The 20,093-nt window shown below is 53.5% G+C and overlaps 4 protein-coding genes across 9 annotated transcripts; 3 read left to right on the top strand and 1 right to left on the bottom strand.

Moving 5' to 3' along the window:
* The first annotated feature begins 28 nt into the window (after positions 1–28).
* On the top strand, positions 29–6,682 carry tbc1d24 (TBC1 domain family, member 24). Of its 4 annotated transcripts, XM_086138363.1 has the most exons (8): positions 29–168; positions 248–318; positions 2,625–3,628; positions 3,973–4,131; positions 4,242–4,305; positions 4,387–4,482; positions 5,112–5,361; positions 5,771–6,682. In XM_086138363.1, exons 1-8 carry the CDS (start codon positions 87–89, stop codon positions 5,938–5,940), a joined length of 1,896 nt encoding a protein of 631 aa, XP_085994489.1. In that variant the 5' UTR covers positions 29–86; the 3' UTR covers positions 5,941–6,682. The 4 variants fall into 4 exon arrangements, with proteins under 4 accessions (XP_085994489.1, XP_085994492.1, XP_085994491.1 ...); XM_086138366.1 differs by lacking the exons at positions 29–168; positions 248–318 and adding an exon at positions 403–1,304; XM_086138365.1 differs by lacking the exons at positions 29–168; positions 248–318 and adding an exon at positions 405–1,312.
* Positions 6,683–9,076: 2,394 nt separating this feature from the next.
* On the top strand, positions 9,077–11,571 carry atp6v0cb (ATPase H+ transporting V0 subunit cb). The gene is made up of 3 exons (XM_086138376.1): positions 9,077–9,341; positions 10,589–10,772; positions 10,944–11,571. The coding sequence occupies exons 1-3, from the start codon at positions 9,269–9,271 to the stop codon at positions 11,146–11,148; spliced, it is 462 nt and encodes a 153-aa protein (XP_085994502.1). The 5' UTR covers positions 9,077–9,268; the 3' UTR covers positions 11,149–11,571.
* A 1,074-nt stretch (positions 11,572–12,645) lies between these two features.
* On the bottom strand, positions 12,646–15,216 carry nubp2 (nucleotide binding protein 2 (MinD homolog, E. coli)). 2 transcript variants are annotated; one of them, XM_086138373.1, is made up of 7 exons: positions 14,755–15,216; positions 14,259–14,377; positions 13,534–13,732; positions 13,272–13,447; positions 13,100–13,210; positions 12,965–13,034; positions 12,646–12,898 (listed from the first exon to the last, which is right to left on the bottom strand). In XM_086138373.1, exons 1-7 carry the CDS (start codon positions 14,768–14,770, stop codon positions 12,768–12,770), a joined length of 822 nt encoding a protein of 273 aa, XP_085994499.1. In that variant the 5' UTR covers positions 14,771–15,216; the 3' UTR covers positions 12,646–12,767. The 2 variants fall into 2 exon arrangements, with proteins under 2 accessions (XP_085994499.1, XP_085994500.1); XM_086138374.1 differs by having other exon boundaries at positions 13,290–13,447; positions 14,755–15,208.
* spsb3b (splA/ryanodine receptor domain and SOCS box containing 3b) lies at positions 14,916–20,092 on the top strand. 2 transcript variants are annotated; one of them, XM_086138371.1, is made up of 9 exons: positions 14,916–15,000; positions 15,210–15,447; positions 16,916–17,060; positions 17,503–17,659; positions 17,945–18,132; positions 18,206–18,308; positions 18,454–18,579; positions 18,781–19,226; positions 19,315–20,092. In XM_086138371.1, the coding sequence occupies exons 3-8, from the start codon at positions 16,980–16,982 to the stop codon at positions 19,206–19,208; spliced, it is 1,083 nt and encodes a 360-aa protein (XP_085994497.1). In that variant the 5' UTR covers positions 14,916–15,000; positions 15,210–15,447; positions 16,916–16,979; the 3' UTR covers positions 19,209–19,226; positions 19,315–20,092. The 2 variants fall into 2 exon arrangements, with proteins under 2 accessions (XP_085994497.1, XP_085994498.1); XM_086138372.1 differs by lacking the exon at positions 17,503–17,659.
* Position 20,093: the final 1 nt, after the last annotated feature.

The following is a 20,093-nucleotide window of genomic DNA, read 5'->3' as shown; positions in this document are numbered from 1 at the left end:
ATATGTCGATCTGTATTTTGGAATCCATTTTGGGATCTTAGCCACGGTCACCCTCGGAGTGCTAGTGACGCCCTCTGGTGCCACAAATGTTGACCGCAGGCCCGCTCAGCCACACGGGAGACGGATCGATCGCAGGCTGGCCAGCGTTTTCAACAACCCTTAGCCAAGGCGCGTATTTGTTCTGCGCCCGCCCCCATAAGACAAATAAGGTAAATGACAAACTAATGATTTTCTTTTGGCCCCTCAGGTGCGCTCGAGCCTATCTCGGCTGACTTGGAGGACCCTGGACCGGTCGCCCTCAGTATGGACGCCCATCAGGTTGCCACTTGTTTTTCTTTGACTCTTATTGTTTATGAGCAGCGCGTAAGAGCAACTAGCCGCTAAAATGGCCTCCGTGGCTTCCGGAGACGCCGTAGGTGTTTGTTGTGGGCATTTATTGGCTTACGGCGAGGAGCTTTTTCCAATCTTGGCACGCCGATGACAGCTTTGAAGAAAAGCAGCCGCGCTCTCTCTCTGTTCCCTCGCTCGCTATCTGCTTTTCGGGAGTGGGTCGAAGAACACGCGCAGTCTCCGTCTCGCTCAGGCGTCGCCTCTTTCTTCTTCTGTGTACTCTCGCGCCCATTGATCAGCATGCGGCGGCATTGCCGCGATTCGATCTGAACCAAAAGATATTTATTTTTTCAATCGTGGATATATTCACGTTCAATTTGCAAATACAGAATGACATCGTGTAATACGGTATATATTTGACCGTCGGGGAGACGCGCGCGTTTTCTGCCGCAATTGGATCAACGGTAATGAATGTCACGCGTTGGCCGGGAGCTTTGACCGAGGCACAAAGGAAGCTTCTGTTGCCTCGGATTCGGGTGCCTCTTGCGCCACTTCCGTCCACGCACGATCTTGTGTTATGTGCAAGGAATCAAACAGTGAAGAGTTTCTACGGTTTGGGAGGCGGACGGAGGGATGTGTTCGTCTTGGCGTGAAGAAAACATCAGTAGCAACGAAGAAAGCAAGCTCTTGGAGCTTGACCCGCAACTGCGAATTGAGCTGCTTTTTTTCGGAGCAAGTGCGCATGCGCGAGACCACGTGACCAATTCCGCTCGTCGTCGACTCGAGACCGAGTCGAGACGTCTCCCGTCGTCGGGGCGTTTTCGTCTTCCCTCCGCTCTCACTCGCTCGCAGTTAGTCCCCCGCAGAGGCACGTCTGCACCTCCGGACACCGGAGTTGAGATGCGGGCGCGTGCTATTCTCGCCGAGTCCCAGTGAAAAGACGACGACGACGGCGCTGCAAATTCGTGCGCGAGGCGAGTCGGTGAGGTTTCCGCGAGCCCGCGCCGTTTGACCGGCTTGTTTTCATTTGCGATCGGTCGGTTGTTTGCACGGCTCGAGTGTGCGCGTGAGCGTCGTAGCTTGCTGTGCCGTTCGGATTGTGGCGGTTGCTGGCGGCTAACCCATGCTAACGATGCTAACTGGGGAAGGATGAGTGCAACGAGCAGCTTTTTGAAACGCATGCCTTCCCTTCCAGGGAACTTGCATCCTCTTTTTTTTTGGGGGGGGGGGGGGGGGGTCGAGGTACGTATGGCGTTTTGAAGGAATTTTATGCAGTGCAAAATGAGCTCATGTTAACCGTTGTTTGTTCTTGGCTATGCGGTTGTCTTCATCGTGGAAGAAGAAAAAAGAGATCCAATAGCAGTCCAGTCAAAATTGGGAACTACCGATTGTGCAAATATGTAAGCCCCGTTTTCTCCTTTTCAGCCTGTAGCTTTTTTTTTTTCTTAATAATAAACGATTCTCTGGGAATAGTTCAATTTGACCAACTCGGACGTGAAGAGTTGAAATTTTGACCTGTACGGGTATTTTATTTCCCGCTGCCTCTATTTGCTCGGTAGACGGTAGCCGTACGTGACTTGCTTGACATGATGTATTCCGTTTGGCTGCGATCATTTTGATATCACGATCGGTATTATTTGTCATGGCTTGACTTTTTTTGTTTGTTGGGGCCAGCCGCCAGACTAATAAACGAGGAAAACCGCACATGCGCTCATTCACTCGGTCCCCTTAGCGCGACAGGCGCCCTCGTGTAAATTCAATCGCCATCTGACCGTTTGAGCCTCATGACCGCAGAGTTAGTTGACATGAGCCGAAAGTTTCCTTTGCCTTCGTTGACGCGCACTCGATGCGCTTTGTGCGAAGCTCTCGTTTTGTTTTTGGTGATCGTGCGGAAAGGCGGCTATTGAAGCGACTCAATTGCCGGAGGACGTTGCAAAAAGAGTTCAACCGGGATCAAAGTCTGCGATGAAGTCGCCGAGTGCGAGCAAAATGTTCTCGGCGTCTGACTGTTGCGTAAAACGCGCAACGCCGCAAGGGCGTTGATGACGACACGGGTTGTCGCGAGGGATCTCTGGACGGGCGTCCGCTTTCGCCCTTCGCGTGAACGGATCCGAGATGAGGATGCCGCTCGAGCTGCTTTTTGCTTTGCGCCCGCGGCAACGGATCGCTTAGCCGACGAGACCCTTTCGGAGAGCGGCGATCCGATCGCCGGTCGGCCGTTGCGTAGCGCGCCTTTCCGACGGGCTCTCCGAGCGCGCGCTCATTTGCCTTCTCCCCCGTCATTTCCTTTGCAGCGCCGGACGCTAGAAGGGGCCGGCGACATGGCCGAAGAGGACTACGGCGTCTTTGTGGACTCGGAGCGGATGGGCCATCCGGCCCCGAGCGGCGGGCCCGCCGAGGTGGACGGCGAGGACCCGAGAGAGTTGAAGCGGATGGCCCGTCGGGGCGACTGGGCCGGCAGCCACCGACTTCGGGCGCGGGCGTACCGGCGGCTGATCCGAAGCATCCCCTGCCGCGCCGTCACGCCCGACGCCGAAGTCTATCGAGAGCTGGCGGGAAGCGCGGCGGCCGAGCGGCCGGCCGGCGAGGTCCCGCTGCCGGAGCTGGCGGACGGGAACCCGGTACCGCGCTACTGCCTGAGGGCCGACGCGGTGGGCTCGGCCCACCGCGTCCTCGACTGCCTGGCCGCTCAGTTCCCCGACATTTCCCACTGCCCGTCCCTGCCGGCCGTGACCTCCTTGCTCCTGCACTTCAGCGCCGACGAGGCTCAGTGTTTCGAGCACGCGAGCCGCATCCTGGCCTGCAACGAGCCGGGAAAAGGGCTCCTGGACCAGACCTTCCTGGCCTACGAGTCGGGCTGCATGACCTTCGGGGACCTGGCCAGCAAGTACTGCGCGCCGGCGCATAAAGCCATCGTGGCCGCGGCCCCGGACGTCCTGGAGGTCTACTCGGACTGGCAGCGATGGGTGCTGGGCGACTTGCCCTTCAGCCACGCCGTGCGCGTGCTGGACGTCTACCTGGCGGAGGGCTACAAGATTCTCTACCGCGTGGCCATGGCCTTACTCAAGTTCTACCGCAAGCACGCGGCGGCGGGGCCGGCCGAGCGGGGGCGGGATTCCGGCCGGGTCAGGTCGGACATTCGGGCTTTCGCCCGAGGGATCGCTTCGGTGGTGTCGCCCGACAAGCTGCTGGAGAAGGCCTTCTCCATCCGGCTGCTGAGCCGCAAGGAGATCGTCCTGCTGCGGCTGGCCAACGAAAAGTCCCTGCGAGAAAAGGGCATCACCGTCAAGCAGAAGAGGTACGATCCGGGAAGGGCCGTCGGCTCACTGCGGCGAACCCGAACCCGAACCCGTCCGCGCTCGTCCTTTTCCTTCGCCGCGCGTGTCTTTTCTCCCTCCTGGGCAAACGTCACGCCGCCATTGTCCATCCGAAATGGAAGAAAATCTGTCCGTCCGCAGCGGCGGCGGATCGGAGCCGCTCCGCTTTGTCGTAGCGCCGCCGGACGGAAGGAAATGTTTCATCTCGTCTCAACTTGCTCACCGATGGATTCAATCGGAGCGCTTTGGAGTGAATTTTCCGAACGGCGACTTCCGTGGCGTTTGGCCGGGATCGCGATGGAACGCTGCCTTTTTCTTCCCGCAGGAGGAACGTGCAGCTGGCGCTGGACCCGGACGCCTTCTCCTCGGAGATCGTCGGCGCCAAGGAGATGAGAGACATCTGGTCGTGGATCCCCGAGCGCTTCGCCCTGTGCCAACCGCAGCTCCTCTTCACCACCTCGGCGCACGGCTGCAGCCTCAACAGGTGGGGGGGGGGCTTGGGGGCAGTTTTCCACGTCCGTCGCGACTCGCCGCTACTTCTGCCCTCCGGCCGCCCGCGAGCGCGCGCTAACCGTAACTCGTGGCGCCCGGCAGATTTTACGAGCGTTGCGAAGGCTACGAACCCACGCTGCTCCTGATCCGGACCACGGATGGCGACGTAAGGCGGCAAAGGTCAGATTTCACCGGGCCGCGAAGGGCGCAGACTTGTCAAATGGTGCCGTGGCCTCTTTGCGCTCAGGTCTGCGGGGCCTTCCTGTCCACCGACTGGGAAGAACGCAAGAGGGGAGGCAACAAGCTGAGCTTCTTTGGCACGGGCGAGTGCTTCGTCTTCAGGGTGAGCCGGCTTTCCTTACGCTTTGAATCCTCATGCGCAAACCGCTTGTTTTTGAACGCGGCTTTTGGACCAATGAGGGGAAAAAAAAAAACCCATCTTAGCATGTTGTTTGCACGCTAAATGTACATTGCGGGCGCCCGGGGCTCCCAATGGCCGTCGCTCTGCATTTCCCGATTCCGGCCAGCAGAGGCTGCCGTCCGTCCGCCAACTCTTGAGTCGCGCTTCATCGGCCTCGATCGCCATCCGGGGAAGTCCCCGTCGGCGGAGCCATTTGAACGGGTTCCGTCGTGCGCCGAACAACTCCCAGCGGTCTTTGTGGCGCGTCGGCAGCTTTCCGGGAATTGAAATACACGCGAGAGTCTGTCCCTCCCGCGCGACCTCCGTGCGAACGATCGACCCGCCGCGGCCGCCGGCCGTATTTCATCGGGTCGTCGCGCGGCGCTGAAGTGAGAGCGGGAGAATTGGCGGCTTGAAGGCGGCTGATGTGCGCGCGCTTCATTTGGGCGACGGCGTCTATTTTGTCCCCGTCGAAAGCGCGTCGTCTGCGGCGATATGGCAGAGGCGACCTAGTTGGGGCCGCGGCTCTTTCCCAACCCAGCGTCGAACGCCGATTGTTTGTTTGTCGGCAGCTTAAGCCGGACGTGGAGCGCTACGAGTGGGTGGTGATCCGGCACCCCGAGTTGGCCCGCGCCGCGAAGACTCGGGGCCGGGAGGACGCCGAGGCCCCCGAGGAGGGCCGAAACCCCGAGCGCGGCGGTTTGCGGCAGCCGGAGAAGGCGCCCGGCCAGCTGTCGCCCTTCCTGGCCGCCCGCCACTTCGATCTCAACTCCAGGAACACTTCCATGTTCATGGCTGGCAACTTTGACTCCATCATTGTCGGTGAGTGGCAGAAAGCGAGCGTCTTTGATGGCCGTCGGGAATTCCCGCCGCGGCTCCGCAAACTCTTTGGGCGGACTCTCGGGCGCCTCTTTGCTCATCCGTCCGTCCGAGCGACGGGCGGAGCGCCGAAATGCCTTTCCTCCGCCGAGCGGCCGCCTCTCGCTCATTCAAAACAAAAGGGGTCCGATCCGGTTGAAAACCCAGTCCCGCGGCCGCAGCGTTCCCAGCGCGAGACGGGATGAAGCCTCTCCACACTTGTATATGTACGTTGAGTTGGCGCGCTTTGAATGTCCAAAATCAAATCCAAAAAGTGTCCGGTGCCCGCTCGGGTTCAATGGAGGCCAGGGGACGGCGCTTTCACGGCGGCGCGCGTCTCCGAATCGACGCCGACTCTGCCTCCTCCCATCAGGTGGCGGCGAAGGGAACGCTCTCTACGTCGACGCCGAACTCAACCACGGGCGCAGCGGCCGCTGCGCGACTTTCGACAACCCGCCTCTGTGCGCCGAGAGCTTCCAGGTGGCCCTGCTGGAAGCGTGGGGCTTCCGCGACGCCATGGCCGCATCGCCCCCACGCCGCTGAGCGCTTGCTTATTCCGCACCGCTGGCAAAAACGCTTGTCGGGTTTGGCTTCCGGGGGAACCTAAAATGCGCTCCCATTCAAGGTCGACTTGATTTGACTCAACTTTTGAATGCGCGTCCAACGGTTCGGTGACCCCCCCCCCCCCCCCCCCCCCCCCCCCCCATCTTGCTGTTCTCCAACAAGGACCTGAACGGCAAACAGTTGTTTGTCCTGTGAAGTCGCGATTCGGAATTTGATCTTCAGCAGAAATAGAGACTGGTGGCGTCGCAAAAATGTCCATCCTTTGGAGTGTTTTAGGTGGAAACGTTTCACTTGGGCCGCACTACAAATTAATCCACGATTGTATTTATGAACCTCGTGCAAATTGTGATCTTTTTCTGTTTTGGGTCTTTCCACATAGCGCAGGAGTGTTTACAACTGCGGTGCGCTCAAATGCATGATGAGCCCTAACAAATATGTCAATGTCAAAAGTGCTCGTGTTAGTGTGGTTTGGTCGGAAATATGCGCCGCCGTGAAGTGTTTCGTATGTCGGATAGTTAGTTAGTTAGTTCCGCCCGCTCCTATTTGGAACATCGGGCGACGAGCCTCCTCCATTTGTTCCGGTCACTGGCGACCCTTCTTGCTCCATGCCAGCTGACACCCATCTCACTGAGGTCTTCTTTGGCAGTCTGTCTCCACGTCTTCTTTGGCCTACCTCTCTTCCTCTTCCTCTGATAAACAGGATGCAAATGTCACATGTGCATTTGTTCGTCAGCCGAGGTTTTCTTCTTCGCGAGTCGGAGCTCTGACCGAATCGGCTCAGCTTGATTTCAAACAAGCCAACGCAGAGCAAAAATCATCCATGCGGTAAATGAGCCCCCACCTATGATCACCGGCCGCGGGTCGTAACCGAAAGAACGAGATCCCGGATACCGGCGGCCCCAAATGAGTTTCCTCCGCGGGGTGTCCGGGAAGCTCTCCCTTAGAGATAAGGTGAGAAGCTCGGCCATCCGGGAGGGGCTCCGAGTCGAGCCGCTTCTTCTCCACGTCGGTAAATCTAAAGCGTTAATCCCCAGCGAGACGCTTGTGTTTTTCCCCCACCTCCCGCTAGAGCCTCGTTCTCCCGGTTGCTGCTGCAGTCTTACATCAAACGCCGCGGATGAATTTCCACCTTGCGTTCAAGTGAACTGCCGTTGAACTTAATTGCGCATGGAAATTGTTCATCCGTTTTAAGCCCATGAAAATGGATGCGTGGAGGGAAAGAATTGACGGGCCCCTATTTTTGTCTTTGGGGAAGTTTCACACTGAACTGCAGAACTGGAATTTTTTTCCACGGACGTCAACTATTTGCAGTATCCGGTTAATTCCGCGCGTGTGATGCTCGCGATTAAAAGAGCAAATGAATTTGCGGCGGCGTAACGCATCCCGCGAGCCGTCGTCTCCGGGCCGGCAAAGTGGCGCGGTCGTGGCGGCGTTCACTCCGGCTGGCCGAGGCCGCTCCGCTCATCGAGGATTGTGCGAATCGCACGTGCGCTTCTATATTTAGCCTGCCGCTTTGGGTTGGGTTAGCTCTGCCGCATCTCTTGAAGATCACGCCTTCCGCGATACCGTGGCGATGTCCGAGATGGACCTTCTCTCCACATTCTGAAAGATATCGTTTCTTCCCGTCTCGACGATGCCTTTCGAGTACCTCCGTGACCTCGGCCCTTGTGAGAATTTGTCACATTTCCCCTTGACCGAGAAGGACAGTTGAGGCTACAAATGGCCTCTTGGCTGTCCACACCTGCTTTGTATGACCTAACGTGAGCAAATAAGCGTATTCTTACAGGAAACATTGGAGAGACTTTCAAGAGGAGGCTTGCGGTCCCGCCGAGATGGCATCCCGTGTGACGGAGCTTTACCGTGACACCAAGGGAGCGGTGGGGGCGGGGCGCTTCTCTGGTGCTGACTGGGCTGCGCACGAGGTGAGTTCTGACGCACCTACTGTTGTACTAGCTCCCCATCCCCTCTCTGAGTCCGGAGCGGAGGGGATTTCTCAGTCGAACCCACCACCACCACGCCAACTTGCGCACGCTGCCTCACATTCTTTCACTCCCGCGCCCCACGTTGCAGCTCGCTGCAAAACACCCGCAGCTGCACTCTCGAGTCACGGTGCAAAATGTCAACACGTGCACTGTAGTGACGCAGTTCGCTCTTTTTGCGTTCAATTATCCGTCGTTATAACACCGACTGTGAATCAAATCACTAGCCCGTTAGCGTAGGCCGGGGGCATTCCTCACACAAAGTTGTTTGAAGTAATCGTCCTTTTTTAGTTTGACGGTAAACTTCAACCGGGAGTGGGTTTTCACTTTTTGCCCGAAATACTGCTTATTGTGAAATAGGTTGAGCTAAGTGTGCAGTAAGTTTTTGCAAGTCAAAGTTTTAAAGAAAATGCCCGAATGACGGCTTGTTTCCGGAAGTATCGTCAATCAAGTCATCCGTATCACGTCGGCATTATTCGATATTTATTTTTAATAAGAAACTGCTAAAAGTGAAGTTAATTCTGCCTAGTATTCTTTCGATTTTTTTTACGTTTCACTGAAAACTGTTTCGTTGCAATTATATAAAAAAAAAAGATGCCGTTCGATGCCGCACAACACACCAAACCCTGAATGTATGTTTTTTATATTCTCGTGAGTAAAACTATCAATTTAATCGCGCAATTAGCTTGTTTAAAGGGTATTCGGTAAAGGCAAAACGAACATTTACTGTTTGTTTTTAATTCGTATTTTGTTCTTATCAGACTAACTACGAATGGAATTGCATTAATATCCTGTCGGTGGAGTATAAAGGGATGCCAAAAAAGATGCCCTTTCCATTCTTGAATCCTCCTTGTTGCCGCCTCCGAACGGTCAAACACGTCGAAAGGAAGCCCCGAATTGAAGGGGGACCGCAAAGAATAAGGCCGAATGACCGTCAAGAAAAGAGCCTTCGAACTTAAGACCATTTTTTATGCATTTTCGTACTTAAGACCCTTTTTTAGGCATTTCAATGCAAGGGCGTGTGATTTCTTGAGCTTTGGTGAACGCACATAGCCATTTTGGGCGGTTTGGAGGCTGGTCAGGTGATATTTTCCGCCTCGCCATTTTGTGCCTCTGCGACGGATATTTATCGCGCGAGTCGTGACCCGGTCGCTCCACAAGCGACTGCTAGCTTAGGTAGACGCAATTTCCGGTCCTTTGTCATCCGGCTCCTCAAGCCCAAGCTCGTTGGACTTCGCCTAAGTTTCCCCTTTTCACTCGGCGTCGTCACGTCCCTCGTGTTTTGCTTATATATTTTTTGTTCTTTTCGAACATTTTTGTGTGGAACAATGTCGGCCGAAAGTCCCGAATACTCCTCGTTCTTCGCGGTGATGGGTGCCTCTGCGGCGATGGTGTTTAGCGGTAACTATCACGACGGCCTTTCTTTTTTCTTTCTTTCTCTCTTTCCCTCTCTCTCGCTCGCTCTCTTATCATTCTTTATCAACATTTAGTTGTCATCGCAATGGCGACGCGTGTGCTTTTATTGTCATTTGACACCAACCGCTTCCAGCAAACGACAACCCCGAAGTTGGTATTAAAGCTAGCTCGTAAATGTCGTTATTGCTTGCTCAATTCCTCTTGCCAATTTGGTATTTATATTCGTGTCGCGTCCGAGTAGTTTCTCACAATTGCATGTTCGAACAGGACAGGCGTTCAAGCTAATATTGCTAAAGCTAGCCTACGACGTCCACGCACGTTTAGGTTGACTGACGTTGACTTGAAAATGAAATTGTCTTGGCAGCGATATTCTCTCGCGCGAACACTCGTATTCACAATGCGCGACAGCCATCAAAAGAGTCCCTCGTGAAACGGCCTCACGAGCGTTACACAGACCGACGACAAATTCCACGTGTGACGTCAGAGTAATGATTTAAATAAACAGAAGGTGCGTGTCATCGATGCCGTTTGTGTTGTAGTAGACGTGTCACATGAGGACTTCCTCCGTACACAAAAGAACAATTTCAAGCCACCCGGTATGTCATGTAACTCGTCTTGTCCCGTAACTGCCGCCAGTTCTTTTTGCCAAGCTTTGAGAATTGGGACGAGAAGGGCGACTTCCTTATTGCTCCAAAGAACGACACGGAGTCACATGACACTCACATGATGAGCCTTGTGACTTGAAACTCCTCTTGTGAAATGTCATTTTAAAGACGTAGGCTACCTCGATGCTACCAAATGTAATGCGATCATTGAAAATACATGAACTTAATCATTTTCATTTTCATTCAAAATGGCGCCGCGAGAGTGGCTGCCTTTCCGGCAGCTCCTACATTTTGTTGTTCTACTCTGCTATGACTTGAATCAGGAGCTGCGATTTGAGGTCAAAGAATTGTGCGAAGAAGCCGACGCGTCAGGCGCCTCGCTAATCAAAGGACGCGAACGAAGCCATTTACGGGTCGGAGACGAGATGATCATTTCCTCGTCCGCTATTTGAACGGCAGCGGAATTTCCCCCCGGCCCCGCGTCAGCGTGCGGGGCCTTTGGGAGGAACTGAAAGCGACCTGACTTTTTCACGCTTTATTGAAAAAGTCTTTATTTATCCGTGCCTGCGAATGACGTGGCGCCTGCGCGAGTCTTGACCGCTTTGCTTTCGTCCTCTCCCATCGCAGCCTTGGGAGCGGCCTACGGCACGGCCAAGAGCGGCACGGGCATCGCCGCCATGTCGGTGATGAGGCCGGAGCTCATCATGAAGTCCATCATCCCCGTGGTCATGGCGGGCATCATCGCCATCTACGGCCTGGTGGTGGCCGTGCTGATCGCCAACAGCATCACGGAAAAAGTCAGCCTTTACAAGTGAGTTTGCTTCCGCCGCACTCGCTGGTATTTGGAGACCCCCCCCCCCCCCTCCAGTAAGTGAGGACTTGAAAGTTAAACAGGACTGTCGACTCATGACTGATGTCAGCCAATTTGTATGCCGCTATTTGGCCACGCGTTGACCCAAGACTTTGTGTTTTCGTGTTGAAGGAGCTTCCTCCACCTGGGGGCCGGCCTAAGCGTGGGCCTGAGCGGGCTGGCGGCCGGCTTCGCCATCGGGATAGTGGGCGACGCCGGCGTGAGGGGCACGGCTCAGCAGCCGCGACTTTTCGTGGGCATGATTCTCATCTTGATTTTCGCCGAGGTCTTGGGGCTCTACGGGCTCATCGTCGCCCTCATTCTCTCCACCAAATAAACGCCGCACTTCTCCACTACAGATTCCGGTCTACGTGTCGCTCCTGGAGAAGGAGTGTCAACTTGTGTTTTGCGCGCCTGAGTGTGTTTGGGGGGGGGGGGGGGGTGTTATACCGCCCTGCCCCCCGCCCAAAAAATTGAAATGGCTCCATGATATGGGCTCATCTCAACAATGTGTACAAAATTGATAGGCAACTTGTGAATGTGCAATGTAGTCATTTGTCGTGTGTGTCAAAACAATTGTATGATGATGATTTCACCATGCGCCTCCATCCCCACGCTCCCTCTTCTTAATTGGGCCCTCCCGCAGGATTGCATTCATCTTGATCTATTTGTAAAAGTGACCCCCCCCCCCCCAATCCCCTCCAGTGATTTTATTTATAAAAAAATGTCCATTAAAGCATTGGAATGCATAAAGTCTTAACTTCCTGGGGTATCACTCTCGCTGTTGTTGGGTGTCCAAAACGTTCCCCATCCACTCTTCGTCGCTCCGACTCATCTGTAGCTTTACCTCATCGTTTCCACGCGTTCCGGCTCTTTGAATCCTGCATGTTTTTATTTTTACGTGAAGCGTTGTGTCACTGTCGGATTAGGAAAACGGAGTGTTTCAGGAGACGTATTCCAGCCTCAACATCCACTGACCTGTTGATCACGATTGAGCCGATGAGATCTAGAGTGGGGCACCGGCATTTTGCAGGCAAGTGCTCTTTAAGTTGAGTGGCACATGAATATATGGCTGCGCTGCCTTCTGGATACTTGCTGTGAGAAGTGATTTGCCTCACAAAGTTTAAAAAAAGGTAGCACGGTCAATTGACTTTGTCTCGTATCCATTTTTGAATCTCGCCTTCAGGGGTGTTTTGCGAAGCTGTAGCGACTTTCTGCATCTCCTCTGCAAGTCGAGCGCAGCCGAAGCCTTCCGCGGGGCGTCGTTAGCTTCGAAACGCTGGCCCACTTTTGCAATGACGAATGGGAAATAGTGCGTACAAAGGGGACTGCCGCCTCAATGTCAAAATTGGCCGTAAACCTTGATTTCAGATGCCGTTTCTTGATTCATTTCTGCCCTGAACTTATCAAGTAAAAAACAAAAAGGGTTGGCTGACTTCAGTTGCCAGGAGCGCAGTCGGTCCGGGTCAAGCGAATGGAAGCGTCAAGTGCGACTCGTTTTTGCTGGAGCTTTTCAAACGTTTGGCCTGGACTATGTTTCCTGAATCTACTTCTGACACCTTGATGCCAACTTGACCCTCCTGTAATATCCTGATGTGTTGACATGAATGTTTCCACAAGCAAATTAAAACGATTTCAAAATAGATTGGAGTGGCTTCCCCAAAGCGGCCAATATTTGCGCCCCACCGTTGAGTAAAAGATAACATGGAATTTGTGGTGTTTTGCAAAACATGTTTTCAAATTCAAACTGAAGGGTCGGTCGCAGGAAAACAAACACCTTGAACTTCCAAAAAAAAATAATCGATGGCGAAATATGACTGCAGTCAGAGACGAGTTCCTAAGCAATGCATTTTGCGTTTAAGTTCAAATTTTCACACAAAGTGACGTGAAGTTATCCGCACAATACTTCCTCGGTCAGGCTGGAGCCTTTGCACGTTTGCATTTTTACTCTTCGGTTTAGAGGCTGTTGAGGAGTGTCTTGGTAATGCCGCTAATGGCACTGAAGGTGGCGCTGTCTGGGAATGACTTGAGGAAGTCTTTGCCTTGCTCCACGCTGGCACTCAGCTGAGGATCCAAGGGCACACAACCTGCAAGGGAGACCATCCGTTTCTTCTTTTGCCATTTCCCTCCCCAATCCAATCTGACAAACTCACCGAGGAAAGGGGATCCTGTAAGTTTGGCCAACTCCTCGCCGCCACCTTTAGAAAATATATTGCTGCATTCCTAAAAAAAAATAAAAAATAAATATGTGTGCGTGTGTGGGGGGGCTGTGACAAAATGACACCCACTGAGCAGTGCGGGCAGACAAAGCCGCTCATGTTTTCCACGATGCCCAGGATGCGCAATCCAGTTTTCTTGCAGAATGTTGCCTCTCTCCTGACATCCCCCGTTGACACCGCCTGGAAGACAGGACGTGGAAGTTGGAAGACGACATCTCAAAGTTTCCAGGCACTCGTTCACCTCGTCCTTTTTCTTCACCTGGGGGGTGGTGACCAAAACCGCCCCGTCGGCTACTTTGTGCTTCTTGAGGTTCTCCAAGATGGCCAAATGCTCGTCGGATGTCCCCGGCGGTGTGTCCACCAACAGGACGTCCAGCTCTCCCCACGCTACGTCTGACACAAACTGGCCAATCATCGCTAACGAGGCAAAGGAGGACGACAACCAATTCAAGAGCGAGCATGTTTTCGTGGAGGCGACTCAACATTTTGAGTTGAAATGCCACCTGTTTTCTTGGGCCCCCTCCACACCACGGCTTCGTCCGGGTCATCGAGTAGGAAGCCGACGGACATGAGCGCGAGGCTTTTCTCTGCGTCCGCGTAGACGGGCACCCAGCCGGAGTCGCACTGGTGCACGTCTCGCCGAGTCGCGCTCAGCATGCGGGGGATGCTCGGGCCGCACAAGTCCACGTCCAGGATGCCAACCTGATGGAATGCCGCAAACTTAAAGCACTGCGCAGGCTGGCCACAAAAAAAAAAGGTTGCCAATCCCAAATGGATCGCAGGGGCTATTTGACACTTAAGGACAAGGGGACACCTCTTACAATATTCCTTCCTTCTTTGCGTACCACCCCGGCCGCTCTTCCCTTCCTTCTATCAATTTAGCCTTGCTTTCTTAGCGTCTTGCTCCTTTCTTTCAACTTCTCCTTCCGTCATTCATTCCTCCCTCTGTCCTGTTGATCTTCCTTCCTCCATCCCTCGGTTTTACCGCAACCTTTCGTGCCTTCCTCCCCCTCCTTGCCATCGACCATTTTCATTCGTCCTCCTTCCATCCATTATTTCTTTCGTCCCCCTTTCTGTTTCTTTCTCCTCCCTCCCGGCCGCGATTCCAATAACCCAAAAGTGCCAACCTCCTTTTCGCCTACCCTGTATATGTAAATGTATAGAACGGTACAATACAAGGGAATGAATCGAAATTTATTTGCCCACTTAGTTTTTAAACACAACCGGCCTTTTTCCCAGCATGCCTCAGTGCCAGAGCAAGCTCGGTGGTGATGGTGCTCTTGCCCACACCTCCTTTTCCAGACAGAACCAAGATGACATGGCGCACTCCTGCCAGGCTGCTGCTCTCTAGGAAGACACGAAGACAGCGAGTTGGATTCAGGGGTGGGAACTGATGAACAGCAAACATCGCCTTGCGGTTCTCCGGTATGTATCTGGCCCCTTCTTCAGCTGTGGTTCCTCAATTTTGAAAACATATCTGTACTTTCTATTTGGAAGTCAAAAGAGAACTCGCTAGTTTTCCACGCTCAGCAAATTGCCTCTGGAGTGACCGTTGGTGAAGTGACAAAGTATTTGAGGACGACCAAAGCGTGAATTCTGTCACTCGCGGTTCCACGCGAGTAGTAGGTTAGAACAGTAATTAAAACGTGGTATTCATGTCTGTTATCGGTTATAATGCTCCAGCTATACACACGAGTGGATGTGTAAACTAACCGAAAACTCACCATTATTCGGGTCCATAACTGCGATGAGGCAAACTACGCAACACTTTGGGTCCCGGACGCACTTCCGTAAATGGCCATGTGATTCCTCAGCCAGTCAGAGGCCACCTGACAGTGGACAGTGGCCAATGGCAGAGCGCGTTGCGTTCACGCGCTGCATAGATGCTCGGATTACCTAAAGCGAACGTTTACGGGGGACAAGATATTTTGGGAATCCTCCACCAACTTTCAGGCATTCGAACGCGGAGAGTGAGTCCAATTATTAACATTTTAGTATCATTCGTGTTTGTCCTTCATTAGCAAGATCTCTTAATTCCATTTCAATTGCGTTTAAAAATGCTCGGCATAGATGTATCGTAAGGTGACAGTTGAATATGTCTTTGTCGATTCCCCACTTGTTGAGATGACAAACGAGGAGTCCAACACAAGGCCCTTCCGTTTTTTGGCTCCAACGACAGGAAGGCGTGGCCGGGTCATGTTTACGTCTGGCTTCCCAGAGAAGAAGAAGAAGACGAAGGAGAAGAGGAAAAGGAAGAAGACGAAGGAGGAGGCGGCGAAGAAGAAGAGGACGAAGAAGAAGGAGAAGGCCACCGCGGAGAGTGCACCTGTCACCATCCCGTTCGGATATCGCGGCACGCCGACCGTCAAATGAGACGCTCGCCGCTGCGAGGCAGGACACCAAAAGCTTCACCTAAGGTAAGACCACCGACCTCTCTTGATGTCGCGTAGAATGGCAACTCCGTACAACAAGGCCGCACTTGTGCTATGCATGCCTCGCAGCCTCCTGAAACGCGCACGAGCCTATTTCAGACTGTTTCGCCGCCGCGCTGCTATCGATCGGATCGTTTGATTGCCATTGCATTTGACAATGCCGCTGGAATCCTTATTTCCAGTCAAGTCAGCCAAACGAAGCTTCTTGCAACTGTTTGACAGCAGAGTCCTGGCTGCTCACGAGTCTCGGTGATGCATTTCCAGTATGTAGGCCAAAGCCCACTTAAAGCGAGCCCAGCGACGCACTCCCTAAACTAAGTGGTGGCCAATGACCGTCTCCGCTGGGATCGGACCGGCCATGCTGGGCACACTGGGCCACAGGACTGCTGCGATTGCTCATGGAACCGGTCAACTTAACTTTCGTACGAAAGCAACCGGAAGACCATTGTTTCCCCTTTATTGCCATGCTAATGAGAGAAGTTACCTCGGCTATTATAGATAGATATGACATCATTACCTGTCATATCATATTTGGTCGCGAGGTGCAGACTTGACACGTATCTCCCAGAAGCTGCGAGGTGAACTTCAAAAGCCCGACATACGTTAGGTGACCTAATTTGTGCGCAAGTGAAGCTCAGGAGACATCTCGGCACCGTGTCAGAGCAGGAGGCCGGATTTAAACATTGCGCGCGCGTGCCAATCGCAGCATATGGTTGCGGTCGAAAATAGGCGCGCGAGAAGCCAAGCTGTTCTCCTCGTGGTTGCTAACTGCAAGGACCCTGGGATCAGGTGCACCCGAAGTAAGCTCTGCTTGATTGAGTTCGGAGCCCATCTGAAAATTCCTCAGATTTGAGGGAGCCGCGATTCCAAAAGACCTTTTGCTGCATTGAATTGCGAGAACGGCAACTCGGACAGCCCAATCCCAAAGTCACACTGAAGCCGGTGTTTGTCTTCCTTCGTGCATGAGGTCGGCAAATGGCGAGCATCCAACGCGCGGGTGGTGGGCTCGCCCCGCACGCTGCCTGCCTGACCCACAGGAGCAGTGACACCATCAAGAACCTTGTCGGATTTGCTCGTTTGCGTGAGCTGAGTTCCCACGCCCCTTTTGAATATGTCTCGTTTGGGATCGATTCGCTTTTCGGCCTAATTGGCTTAGGCGGCATGACAAACGAATGAATAAAACCTTACCGTTTTTTCCCCCCGATAACACTGGTCAGCGGACAACTTGAATCAGGGATGCCTTTGTGTACCTAAATGTATTTTCCATGCAGATTTCAAAGCCGTTTTTTTTTTTTTTTCTTGCTTCGGGTTTTTGAGACGCGTTCATTTTTTTCCGTTTGTCAGTTTGGCCAATAAACGCTTGCACAATGCCCGATTTTACCCTGCGGTGTAATTTAGAGCTTTGACGTAGCACGCTTCTTGGAATGCCGCTAAGGGGGTCCTGGCTCTTCAGGTTGCACTCGTCCATGCTGAGAAGGGGAAAGGGCGGCCGGCCTTGACGTTTGGCCTGGAGCGGAATGCGCCGCGGGGAAGATTCCGTCGCAGTGATGTCGACGTTAGCTGAAGGAGAAGAATGGGAAAGCCGAACCACAACGCAGGTACGCTGTCCCCCCCTACGACATTGCCAGATTTTTTCGGATTATTCCGAGTGATCTATTTCGTATCGTCGTATGTTATAGTTGGCAGTTTGCAGATGGCTCGCTTCCAAAATGTCTTCAAACAAGTAGACGTAGTTAGTCTAAAAAAGGCCAAACGGCTGTCTTAAAACTCGTGTATTTCTATAGCATGATGGCATACTGGCTTCTCGTAACCGTTGATAAAAAGTCCAAATGGGGTTGGAATGGCATTCTTAGGATTCTCAAGGGTGAATTCCTTGAAGCAAATGAAATGCTCTCAAAGCGCCCGCTGACGGGGAATACGGTGGCGCACGTATTCCCATTTTGAGCCTTTGCCGTGATTTGATGGAATCGCTTTTCGACCGCGACTCGCCACTTTGTCGAGCCCGCGAGATCGTGCGCTCCCGTCCTTTGCATCACGCAGCTCAGCGGCGCCGAGCCCGAGCCCGAGACGGATCGGCCGGCGACGTCCGGCCCCGCGCCGGTGCTGGGCGAGTCTTTCTGCCGGTGCGCCCGGGCAGACGAGCCGAGCGCGGGCTTCGCAACGGCCGCCGACTGCCTCTGTGGAGAAGACGACGACGGTGAGCCCGACGATAATGCGAGCCCTCCGGCTCACATCGCGGCCGGCCTGCGGCGCCGCGTTGAGATCAAATAGGAGAGAAGATCAAGTGGCCGAATCTCGACTCAAAGAAATCTTTGGCCACCATTGAGTCTTCAGGTGCACCGCGGTACGCCGAGGGCGGTTCCGCGTATCGGGCGCCCTCATCTACCGCTAGCTCCATAATCTTGGGAGAGCGCGTGAGACCGGGCGGTCTTCCGGTGCTCCGAAAAAAACTCCCGCCCGAATCAACCTTTTGCCCTTTCAGACTTGGACTGGGTTTGGGACGAGCGCGCCAAGTCCTCCGGCGCCTTCCTCAGCTGCGACGACCGCAAGGTGAGCTTCCACTCGGACTACAGCTGCGGCACGGCCGCCGTCCGCGGCGCCAGAGAGCTCGCCGAGGGACAACACTTCTGGGAAGTCAAGATGACCTCGCCCGTCTACGGAACCGACATGGTATGGCCAATGCAAATACGCCGCGAGGCAAAGCGACGTTCGTCAAGTCTCTCTCCCGTCGGTTTCGTTTTAGATGGTTGGCATCGGAACTGCGGAGGTGAACCTGGAGAAATTCAAGTATAACTTTGGCAGCCTGTTGGGTCACGACGAAGACAGCTGGGGGCTCTCCTACACAGGTTGGGGCTGGAGACTTTATGGCGAGGCGGAAACTGAGTGGGGGGGGGGGGGGGGGAGCTTCGTTTGGTCTGGCCACGGTGTGCTTTGCCGCCATCTTGTGGCTTCTCCGGGAAATTACAACCCTTTTTTCTTGGTCTGTGACAGGTCTCCTCCAGCATAAAGGTGAGAAAGTCAGCTTCTCCCCCCGCTTTGGTCAAGGCTCCATCATCGGACTGCACTTGGACACCTGGCACGGTACCTTGACCATCTACAAGAATCGACGCTGCGTAGGTGTGTTCCTCCACTTGTGAAGGTTTGACTTTGCGCATACCTTGCCAGGGACATTCATGTTGTTGTTTTTTTTTGGGAGGAGGGGGGGGGGGGTTGTTCCTTTTTTCACTGTTCGGTTTTCGTCATGAACAGAAAGCTGTGCGTGAAGGGAAATAATTGTGACACCGACCACTGAACGGCAACCCCGCCCTCGGCCCACAGGTGTCGCCGCCACTCGGCTGCAGAACAAGAAGCTGTACCCCATGTTGTGCTCCACGGCGGCCAAGAGCAGCATGAAGGTGATCCGCGCCTGCTACGCGCCCACCTCCCTGCAGTACCTCTGCTGCGCCCGCTTCCGGCGAATGCTCCCCTCCTGCCCGGACGTACTGAGCGCGCTGGAGCTGCCCGCGGGCCTGCTCGCCCTCCTGCGCCGCCGGCTGGGCTGGGTGTTCTCCGTCGCGCGAGCCGAGGGGGACGCCGGCCGCCCGTCCGGCCCCGTCGGTGCCCGTGACTCGCCCGCGCCGGTCTCGGAGCCTTGTTTTGAGTCACCGCGCGAGCCGCGTCGCCCCCCGACATCCCTCGGCGGCGACGACGACGATGAAAGTTCAGAGCCGGAAGACTATCGGAGTAAAAGATGCCGCTGGACATGACGCGTGCGACTCCCATCGGTAAGTCTGTGGCAAATTTTCAATTGTTGCTGTTTAAGAACTGGTGAGAAAACATCCACTTTGTTTCTCCCCCGCTCTCCAAATGGAGAAATGCCAAATTGGTCCGAATTCAACTCATGTGACAAGCGTCATGTCGAGCGGAGAGCTGAAAGCAGAAGTGCCGTCAAAATGTTGGACTTGTGGAAATACGCCATTCTGCGCTACAATGACTGCGTTTGGGGCTTCGTCATCGAGAAGAGTAATCCACCATTTTATCAAACGGTCATGTCCAAGTGCCCTCGGGCTCGCGTTGCGTGTCGCAGCTCGCCTCTTTTCTGGGTTCGGTCAGGTCATGTGAGTGCGACGGTCAAGGCCATTAGAGTTTTGTTGTTTACTTTTGCATTCGTTCGGGGTTTATTGTATATGTTTTTATTTCGGAATCGGTCATTTGAGAATTGTAATATGTTACTTTTGCGACTTTTTTTTTTTTTTTTTTTAAATCTTGCAGTTAACAAATACTAATGTACACTGTGGATAACTAAAACTAATCACGATAAGTAAATTAAAATGAAGCATTTAAAAAAATCCGACTGAATTAAAGTCAAAACAAATACAAATGAACTCATGAAAAATGGAGAGAGCATTTTTTACCTCTGCTTTCATGACTTGCCGTCTTTAGAATAAATGTAAAAGTGACGTTCAACAGATTCGAAGAAAAAAACAATGATGGGGGTGGGGGAGGGGTGCATTCATGAGCAGGACTCGAATAGGAGGCATGGATGCCGGGAGAGAAATCAATTCTTTTTGCTACTTTGTAAAGGACGTTTTGTAACTTTTCACTTTCTTACCTTCCAATAATAATAATAAAAATAAAAAAAAAGACAAAAG

Source organism: Hippocampus guttulatus, chromosome 19 (assembly GCF_054856545.1).
Source record: "Hippocampus guttulatus isolate MCC_2025c chromosome 19, RoL_Hgut_1.0, whole genome shotgun sequence".
Lineage (NCBI taxonomy): Eukaryota > Metazoa > Chordata > Actinopteri > Syngnathiformes > Syngnathidae > Hippocampus > Hippocampus guttulatus.
The sequence above is the reverse complement of the archived record's forward strand: the minus strand, read 5'-3'. Positions and strand labels throughout refer to the sequence as shown.

Coding starts and splice junctions, on each gene's coding strand:
- tbc1d24 (XM_086138363.1), top strand. CDS start 87: ATGTTGACCGCAGGCCCGCTCAGCCACACGGGAGACGGATCGATCGCA. Junction 4,306..4,386: donor TCCGGACCACGGATGGCGAC/GTAAGGCGGCAA, acceptor CTTTGCGCTCAG/GTCTGCGGGGCCTTCCTGTC. Junction 5,362..5,770: donor CTTTGACTCCATCATTGTCG/GTGAGTGGCAGA, acceptor TCCTCCCATCAG/GTGGCGGCGAAGGGAACGCT.
- atp6v0cb (XM_086138376.1), top strand. CDS start 9,269: ATGTCGGCCGAAAGTCCCGAATACTCCTCGTTCTTCGCGGTGATGGGT. Junction 9,342..10,588: donor TGCGGCGATGGTGTTTAGCG/GTAACTATCACG, acceptor CTCCCATCGCAG/CCTTGGGAGCGGCCTACGGC. Junction 10,773..10,943: donor GAAAAAGTCAGCCTTTACAA/GTGAGTTTGCTT, acceptor TTCGTGTTGAAG/GAGCTTCCTCCACCTGGGGG.
- nubp2 (XM_086138373.1), bottom strand. Junction 13,733..14,258: donor TGAGGCATGCTGGGAAAAAG/GCCGGTTGTGTT, acceptor GCATTCCATCAG/GTTGGCATCCTGGACGTGGA. Junction 12,899..12,964: donor TACAGGATCCCCTTTCCTCG/GTGAGTTTGTCA, acceptor TCTCCCTTGCAG/GTTGTGTGCCCTTGGATCCT.
- spsb3b (XM_086138371.1), top strand. CDS start 16,980: ATGCGCCGCGGGGAAGATTCCGTCGCAGTGATGTCGACGTTAGCTGAA. Junction 18,309..18,453: donor CTGGGGGCTCTCCTACACAG/GTTGGGGCTGGA, acceptor GGTCTGTGACAG/GTCTCCTCCAGCATAAAGGT. Junction 18,580..18,780: donor CAAGAATCGACGCTGCGTAG/GTGTGTTCCTCC, acceptor CTCGGCCCACAG/GTGTCGCCGCCACTCGGCTG.